This window comes from Bombina bombina, chromosome 6 (assembly GCF_027579735.1).
Source record: "Bombina bombina isolate aBomBom1 chromosome 6, aBomBom1.pri, whole genome shotgun sequence".
NCBI classification, from domain to species: Eukaryota; Metazoa; Chordata; class Amphibia; order Anura; family Bombinatoridae; genus Bombina; species Bombina bombina.
Window position 1 is genome coordinate 854,015,706 of NC_069504.1, and position 9,689 is coordinate 854,025,394.

The window sequence follows — 9,689 nt, forward strand, 5'->3', positions numbered from 1 at the left end:
AACACAATCCTTTTACATTTTATAGGTAGAAAAGCCTTTTTCCAAACTGCTTGGGATCGGAAAATGTCTGGATTTCAGGATAGTTGGGATTTTAGAATATTTGGAAAGGGGGTAGGACCAAGTTTAAACAATAATATGTTATGTCATTTATAGGCAATATTTACATCATAATACAGCTTATACATGCAATCTAATAGTAGTTTTATATCATTTTTAATACTTTTGTATACATAGTACCCTCAGATAGATAGTACAGTACTGATATAAAAAAAGGTAACAGTTGTTGTTTTATATAAATATAGACCATTATTTGCATTTTAGAACACAAAAAAACATACCAAAGACACAGGCAGAGACGATTGTGACTCACAGGCTGGGAAAAATATTATGTTTTGCTAAAAAAAAAAAAATATTAATTAAAAAGTTTAGATTTCAGAATGTTTAGATTTTGAAATTCCGGATTTGGGGATTTGAACCTGTAATATAACTTTTTACAATTGTTAATGATAGCTTAAAATGTATCCCCCATAACCAAACAGTGTGAGATAATCGTGATACCAGCTATCTTATGGACAGGCAGGCAAACAGACATGTATATAGATGTGTATATGTGTGTGTGTATAGTTATATTTACAATAAATATAAAAACATTGTTACAAACTATTTAATAGTAATAACATTATGAATTATATATTATTGTTTTCAAATAAATAATAATAATAGTAGTAGTAATACTAGCAATAGAAGAGCAATATTGAATTTATTTACATTTTTATATTTAGGGGCCGATTTATCAATGTCTGTCCAACATGATACGCTGTAGTGTATCATGTCCTACAGACATCGCTAAATGCCGACAACATACGCTGTCAGCATTTAACATTGCACAAGATGTTCTAGAGAACTGCTTGTGCAATGCCGCCCCTGCAGATTCCCGGCCAATTGGCCACTAGCAGGGGGTGTCAATCAACCCAATTGTATAGGATCTGGTGGATTGCAGACCGCAGCCTCAGAGGCAGCAGACGAGTTAAGAAGCAGTGGTCTTAAGACCGCTGCTTCATAACTGCTGCTTCCGGTGACCCTGAAGGCTTGCGCGGAAACAGGGGCATCAGGGGTCATTCGACTCTTGATAAATCGGCCCCTTAGTATTTAATAACAGCAGAGAGCAGTTTATTAAACAGAGCAATAATTAACTTTTAAGAATGGTTTGTAACTCTTAATGGTTCAGATATCATAAAATATAAAAGTATTAATAAGTACTACAGATCATTTTGTGATCCTTTATGCACTAATTATATTATAATATTTATAGATACCCGCATATAATAAATGTATGCAAACTATAATGTTAATTAAAAAAAGTATACATTTTTAAACATTAGTATTTTTTTTTTTATATTTTAAATTTTTATTGAGGATATCACACATATGATACAGAAACATTGTAAGTGCAGTATACAAACATATAAATATTAGCTTCATAATTGATAGACCTGCAACTGATTTTTTACCCCGTGATGATATTGGACACTCTTGGACCTTTAATAACAAAGTGATATACATAAGGGGTTTACATTAAACTAAAAGCACATAAATATAACAAACAAACAGAAAATTTTGCATCCAAAAAAAAAGTTAAGAAGGTTGTTATGCGAGCACAACAAATATATCCGTAGTGAAAATATAGATGCAAAGTACCAGGACTTACTAGTTAAAGTTAAATATAGCCACACCTATGCTATTTTATATAAATACATTATAAACAAGTGCTAACTGTGTATATGTCAAATTTACCAATAATCCAAGAACACCCCTTCATCAATGTATATAACATGACTGGCGTTTACCTCTGATATTCCAAGCCCCATCCCCCCGCCGCCCCGGCCGCGGGCAGCGCCAGGAGGGGCCTCATGCATCTGACCTGCAGATGCCACCTCTGTCTTTGACATTCTATGGGTAGACAATTGAAGGCCACTGGAGTTTTCTTAATCAAATGATGTGTACTGTGGCCCAGTTAGGCTATGAGTTCTTGCCTTATTATTACATTTGTTAGCAGTGTTTTAACTAACTGAAGTGTTTGCGAGTATACAGATAAAAATGTCTTGGTAGCTTAAGTACACTCTCAATTCCCTAAACATTTTATTTCTTCATTTTATTATTTTTTTTTTAAGTATTTCAATTTTCAGTGATAATCAATGTACTCTTTTCTTTGTATCTATTATATAAATATCTGATGGAGCACCTAAATCTGACAAAAAGTAAAACATATTTTATTGGAAAGCTTTGGTTTCAGATTGGCTAATACTTCAATAGGAACCAATGTCACCTCTATACAGAGACATCAAAGAGGTCTCCCTTTGTTCCCCAAAACACATCATAGTCACACCCACTTTTCCTGGGAACATAAAATCCATGGGACGAGAATTGTTCAGTTATTCTACTATCTGCAACTGGACAAGCCAGACATGGATTGTGATATTGAATTTGATCAAATTATCTCCACTGCTCTGTCTCTTGAAACTGACTATCCAGAGCTGTCCCCTCCCCTGAGGGACCAGGACAGAGTATTTCCTGATCCTTGTCTGACTACAGAAATTCAGATTCCACTCCATGACAGCAAGATCCTACAGCAGTCCCTGCTGGAGCTTTACCAGGCCTTTGGGTTTCCACATGGAACTCACACCTGTAAAACTGCTGAATTTCATGACTCAGAGGAACAGTTCAAGAAATTACAATCAATCAGAGCTGAGCCTCATCTCCCTAAAGGTTTAAAAAGTAGGTTACATTTTTCCTTGCATCTAAATATTTATGTTTTAACCTTATTAACATTTATGTTTTAGACAATAATATACATCATTATTGATATCACAGTTTTGTTATACTATATATTATTGTTCATGCTATGTACTGTTTAGTAATAAGCAATAATTATTTATGCACAGTGCTAATATAATTTTCTATAGTGGCATATTCTGGGGGGTTTCTAACAGTTTATATCCATGATAATTTGACATGTAATCCTAACAGTTCATTGTGTTACTTATAGGATTGTTTCCTGAAGAGGAGCTGGTGATATGTAAGAAACCAAAGGTTGAGCTTGATAAGACTCTGAAATCACCCACAACCAACAATGGTAGAAAGAGAACAAATTTCACTATGGAACAGACCCTCTTTCTTATCAACCAGTTTGAACTCAACCCTTATCCAGATTTCGTGACAAGATGTGGTATTGCCAAGTTAACCAGCATCTCAGAATCTAGAATTCAGGTGAGAATACAATGTTGTAATTATTGCTTGATGATATATTACTGACTATGTTGTCATTATCCATGAAGAGTACATTATATAAATCCCTGTAATATATTACTATTAACAAAGATAAAATGTATAATTTATATTTTATACTCAGTACATATTTCTGGTTTACCAGACACTGTTTATATTTTTTAACTAATTGCATGAGACAAGATAGATAGATAGATAGATAGATAGATAGATAGATAGATAGATAGATAGATAGATAGATAGATGATAGGAATAAAGAAAAATAGTTATTTTTAACTAACTGCATGATAGATACAGTAGATAGATAGATAGATAGATAGATAGATAGATAGATAGATAGATAGATAGATAGATAGATAGATTTGAATAAAGAATAAATATCAAACACCAGCTAAATATTAGCATAGTTTATTAGGAAGTTTTGGTTTCAGGTTAGGATATAGTTCAAAAGGAACCAGTGTTTCCTTCTCCATACAGAAACATCTAAGATAGTAGATAGTTCAAAGAAAATGAATTTCACCTTCTTAATACACAAACATCATAGCTAGAGTGATAGGTGATAGATAGATTTTACATTTACCTCTCTCGAACTACATATTTTATGCCATTTTGTATAATTAACTTGCTCCATTGTATAAATATAGGATATATGGCTAATACTAACAAATATTATGTATTTTACAGGTCTGGTTCCAGAACAGAAGGGCAAGACATCCACACAGACCTCTTAGAGTGAAGCCACTCGTAAATACATCTACTGAATAAGAATATGACTAGTTAAGCTTTGGAAATAACCACAAATTATGCATGGGAAAGGAACTCCATCGTTCCTCTAATTTGCAGTTGTGTCCAGAGGATGCCTACACATTATAAGAAACATATTAATTAAATTAAAACACATTTATTTTAAAGACTATAATGTAATCCAGTGTGTACTTCAATAAGGACTTCCATTCAACCAAACAGTGTGAGATAATCGTGATACCAGCCATCATATTTAATGGACAGGCAGGCAAACAGACATGTATATAGATAGATGTGTATATATGTGTGTGTTATTTATAATGTTACAAACTATTTAATACTGATAACATAATGAAGTGTATAATATTGTTTTCAAATCAATTTTAATAATAGTAGTAGTAATAATAGCAATAAAAGAGCAATATTGAATTTGTTTACATTTTTATATTTAGTATTTAATAACAGCAGAGAGCAGTTTATATTGTTACAGACAACAAATACATTAAATTTAGAGTATGACTGAGGTATTTTCTAGAAAGAACCATATAGTACAAAGTTATTTCAAAAGTTTTGTTTAACGTTAACTAAGAAACAGTGTATTTGAAGGTTTTAGTGGTTGCATCCAAATGGCATTTATATAATAATATATATTATTGTTATTATTAGAATTGATGTCAGATAAGCTTCAAAGGCCAATGATTCTTTACAGAAAGTTAAATTATGACCCCATTATATTTCCAAAATGCATTTAAAACACTCTGATCTGAGGAAATAAAATACCTTAGAACTGATGAGCAGAAACAAATAATTCCATGAATATGTTCTGTCCAAACGATAACAAGCCAAAGATTTCTCTTCTAGTAAGTGACCAGAATACAATTCCTCTCATATCTATTATTAATGTATTAATATATTAATATATATTATATACATTATATATATAGATACCCACATATAATAAATGTATGCAAACTAAAATGTTAATAAAAATGAATGTATGTATTGGGTACTTGTAAAGCGTGGCTAATCACCTGCATGCGTCTCAAGGCCCTGTTCATTTTATCGACCTCAGAGGGATGAAAGGCTGAATGGACCTCGCCAGGGATCGAACCTGCAACCCTTGGATTGCTGCAGAGATCAGCCACAGTGCCTTAGCATGCTGAGCTGTCTGTCCAGTATACATATTTAAAAATTACTGTTTTTTAAAAAGTTTTATTTTTATTTCTTCATTGTGTAATGTTTTATTTGCTTAATTATGAATTATTTAAAATTGCAGTGATAGTATATCTATTTTTTCTTTGTATCTAATATATATATATATATATATATATATATACACTGTGTGCAGAATTATTAGGCAAATGAGTATTTTGACCACATCATCCTCTTTATGCATGTTGTCTTACTCCAAGCTGTATAGGCTCGAAAGCCTACTACCAATTAAGCATATTAGGTGATGTGCATCTCTGTAATGAGAAGGGGTGTGGTCTAATGACATCAACACCCTATATCAGGTGTGCATAATTATTAGGCAACTTCCTTTCCTTTGGCAAAATGGGTCAAAAGAAGGACTTGACAGGCTCAGAAAAGTAAAAAATAGTGAGATATCTTGCAGAGGGATGCAGCACTCTTAAAATTGCAAAGCTTCTGAAGCGTGATCATCGAACAATCAAGCGTTTCATTCAAAATAGTCAACAGGGTCGCAAGAAGCGTGTGGAAAAACCAAGGCGCAAAATAACTGCCCATGAACTGAGAAAAGTCAAGCGTGCAGCTGCCAAGATGCCACTTGCCACCAGTTTGGCCATATTTCAGAGCTGCAACATCACTGGAGTGCCCAAAAGCACAAGGTGTGCAATACTCAGAGACATGGCCAAGGTAAGAAAGGCTGAAAACGACCACCACTGAACAAAACACACAAGCTGAAACGTCAAGACTGGGCCAAGAAATATCTCAAGACTGATTCTTCTAAGGTTTTATGGACTGATGAAATGAGAGTGAGTCTTGATGGGCCAGATGGATGGGCCCGTGGCTGGATTGGTAAAGGGCAGAGAGCTCCAGTCCGACTCAGACGCCAGCAAGGTGGAGGTGGAGTACTGGTTTGGGCTGGTATCATCAAAGATGAGCTTGTGGGGCCTTTTCGGGTTGAGGATGGAGTCAAGCTCAACTCCCAGTCCTACTGCCAGTTTCTGGAAGACACCTTCTTCAAGCAGTGGTACAGGAAGAAGTCTGCATCCTTCAAGAAAAACATGATTTTCATGCAGGACAATGCTCCATCAAATGCGTCCAAGTACTCCACAGCGTGGCTGGCAAGAAAGGGTATAAAAGAAGAAAATCTAATGACATGGCCTCCTTGTTCACCTGATCTGAACCCCATTGAGAACCTGTGGTCCATCATCAAATGTGAGATTTACAAGGAGGGAAAACAGTACACCTCTCTGAACAGTGTCTGGGAGGCTGTGGTTGCTGCTGCACGCAATGTTGATGGTGAACAGATCAAAACACTGACAGAATCCATGGATGGCAGGCTTTTGAGTGTCCTTGCAAAGAAAGGTGGCTATATTGGTCACTGATTTGTTTTTGTTTTGTTTTTGAATGTCAGAAATGTATATTTGTGAATGTTGAGATGTTATATTGGTTTCACTGGTAAAAATAAATAATTGAAATGGGTATATATTTGTTTTTTGTTAAGTTGCCTAATAATTATGCACAGTAATAGTCACCTGCACACACAGATATCCCCCTAAAATAGCTATAACTAAAAACAAACTAAAAACTGCTTCCAAAACTATTCAGCTTTGATATTAATTAGTTTTTTGGGTTCATTGAGAACATGGTTGTTGTTCAATAATAAAATTAATCCTCAAAAATACAACTTGCCTAATAATTCTGCACTCCCTGTATATACACTGCTCAAAAAAATGAAGGGAACACTTAAACAACACAATGTATCTCCAAGTCAATCACACTTCTGTGAAATCAAACTGTCCACTTAGGAAGCAACACTGAGTGACAATCAATTTCACATGCTGTTGTGCAAATGGGATAGACAACAGGTGGAAATTATAGGCAATTAGCAAGACACCCCCAATAAAGGAGTGGTTCTGCAGGTGGTGACCACAGACCACTTCTCAGTTCCTATGCTTTCTGGCTGATGTTATGGTCACTTTTGAATGCTGGTGGTGCTTGCACTCTAGTGGTAGCATGAGACGGAGTCTACAACCCACACAAGTGGCTCAGGTAGTGCAGCTCATCCAGGATGGCACATCAGTGCGAGCTGTGGCAAGAAGGATTGCTGTGTCTGTCAGCGTAGTGTCCAGAGCATGGAGGCGCTACCAGGAGACAGGCCAGTACATCAGGAGACGTGGAGGAGGCCGTAGGAGGGCAACAACCCAGCAGCAGGACCGCTACCTCCGCCTTTGTGCAAGGAGGAACAGGAGGAGCACTGCCAGAGCCCTGCAAAATGACCTCCAGCAGGCCACAAATGTGCATGTGTCTGCTCAAACGGTCAGAAACAGACTCCATGAGGGTGGTATGAGGACCCAACGTCAACAGGTGGGGGTTGTGCTTACAGTCCAACACCGTGCAGGACGTTTGACATTTGCCAGAGAACACCAAGATTGGCAAATTCGCCACTGGCGCCCTGTGCTCTTCACAGATGAAAGCAGGGGCACACTGAGCACATTTGACAGACGTGACAGTCTGGAGACGCCGTGGAGAACGTTCTGCTGCCTGCAACATCTTCCAGCATGGCCAGTTTGGCAGTGGGTCAGTAATGGTGTGGGGTGGCATTTCTTTGAGGGGCCGAACAGCCCTCCATGTGCTCGCCAGAGGTAGCCTGACTGCCATTAGGAATCAAGATGAGATCCTCAGACCCCTTGTGAGACCATATGCTGGTGCGGTTGGCCCTGGGTTCCTCCTAATGCAAGACAATGCTAGACCTCATGTGGCTGGAGTGTGTCAGCAGTTCCTGCAAGATGAAGGCATTGATGCTATGGACTGGCCCTCCCATTCCCCAGACCTGAATCCAATTGAGCACATCTGGGACATCATGTCTCGCTCCATCCACCAACTTCACTTTGCACCACAGACTGTCCAGGAGTTGGTGGATGCTTTAGTCCAGGTCTGGGAGGAGATCCCTCAGGAGACCATCCGCCACCTCATCAGGAGCATGCACAGGCGTTGTAGGGAGGTCATACAGGCACGTGGAGGCCACACACACTACTGAGCCTCATTTTAACTTGTTTTAAGGACATTACATCAAAGTTGGATCTGCCTGTAGTGTGTTTTTCCACTTTAATTTTGAGTGTGACTCCAAATCCAGACCTCCATGGGTTGAAAATTTTGATTTCCATTTTTTAATTTTTGTGTGATTTTGTTGTCAGCACATTCAACTATGTAAAGAACAAAGTATTTAATTAGAATATTTTATTCATTCAGATCTAGGATGTGTTATTTTAGTGTTCCCTTTATTTTTTTGAGCAGTGTATATATATATATATATATATATATATATATATGATGGAACAGCTAAATCTGACAAAAAGTAAAACACTTTATTGGAAAGCTTTGGTTTCAGATTGACTAATATTTCAATTGGAACCAGTGTCACCTTCTCTATAAAGAGACATTAAAGAGGTCTCCCTTTTTTCCCCAAAACACATTATAGTCACACCCACTTATTCTGGGAACATAAAACCCAGGGGGCCAGAATTTTTCAGTTATTCTACTATCTGCAACTGGGTGAGCCAGACATGGATTGTGATATCGAATTTGATCAAATTATCTCCACTGCTCTGTTCCTTGAAAATGACTATCCAGAGTTATCCCCTTCCCTGAGGGACCAGGACAGAGTATTTCCTGATCCTTGTCTAACTACAGAAATTCAGACTCCACTCCATTACAGAAAGATCCAACAGCAGACCCTGCTGGAGCTTTACCAGGTCTTGGGGTTTCCACATGGAGGACAGACTTGTAAGACTGCTGAATTCCATGACTCAGAGGAACAGTTCAAGAAAATACCATCAATCAGAGCTGAGCCTCATCTTACTAACGGTTTAAAAAGTAGGTTAAATTTTTCCTTGCATCTAAATATTTTTGTTTTATCCTTATTAACATTTATGTTTAGACTTATTAATATAAATCCTTCTTAATATCACAGTTTTGTTATACTATATAAAATTGTTCATGCTATGTAATGTTTAGTAATAAGCAATAATTATTTATTCACTATGTTAATATAATTTTCTATAGTGGCATATTCTGGGGGGGGGGGGGGGTTCTAACAGTTCTTTCCATGATTATTTGGCATGTAATCATAATAGTACCTTGTGTTACTTATAGGATTTTTTTCCTGAAGAGGAGCTGGTGATATGTAAGAAACCAAGGGTTGAATCACCCACAACTAACAAAGGTCGGAAGAGAATTAATTTCAGTAAGGAACAGACCCTCTTTCTTATAAACCAGTTTGAACTCAACTCTTATCCAGATTTTGTGACAAGATGTGGTATTGCCAGATTAACTGGCATCTCAAAATCTAGAATTCAGGTGAGAATATAATGTTATAATCATTGCTTGATGATATATTACTGACTATGTTGTCATTATTCATGGAGAGTACATTATATAAATCACTTTAATATATTACAATTAACAAAGATAAA

At 36.6% G+C, this 9,689-nt stretch overlaps 1 protein-coding gene across 1 annotated transcript; it reads left to right on the forward strand.

The window, feature by feature from the left end:
• The first annotated feature begins 2,465 nt into the window (after positions 1-2,465).
• LOC128664670 (homeobox protein siamois-like) lies at positions 2,466-4,050 on the forward strand. Its single transcript, XM_053719480.1, has 3 exons — positions 2,466-2,775; positions 3,047-3,267; positions 3,970-4,050. Exons 1-3 carry the CDS (start codon positions 2,466-2,468, stop codon positions 4,048-4,050), a joined length of 612 nt encoding a protein of 203 aa, XP_053575455.1.
• The last annotated feature ends 5,639 nt before the right edge of the window (positions 4,051-9,689 follow it).

What these genes read in the sequence shown, in the direction of transcription:
- LOC128664670 (XM_053719480.1), top strand. Translation starts at nt 2,466, where the DNA reads ATGGATTGTGATATTGAATTTGATCAAATTATCTCCACTGCTCTGTCT. An exon ending in TCTCCCTAAAGGTTTAAAAA is followed by an intron (nt 2,776 to 3,046) that starts GTAGGTTACATT and finishes TGTTACTTATAG; the next exon opens with GATTGTTTCCTGAAGAGGAG. An exon ending in TCTCAGAATCTAGAATTCAG is followed by an intron (nt 3,268 to 3,969) that starts GTGAGAATACAA and finishes TGTATTTTACAG; the next exon opens with GTCTGGTTCCAGAACAGAAG.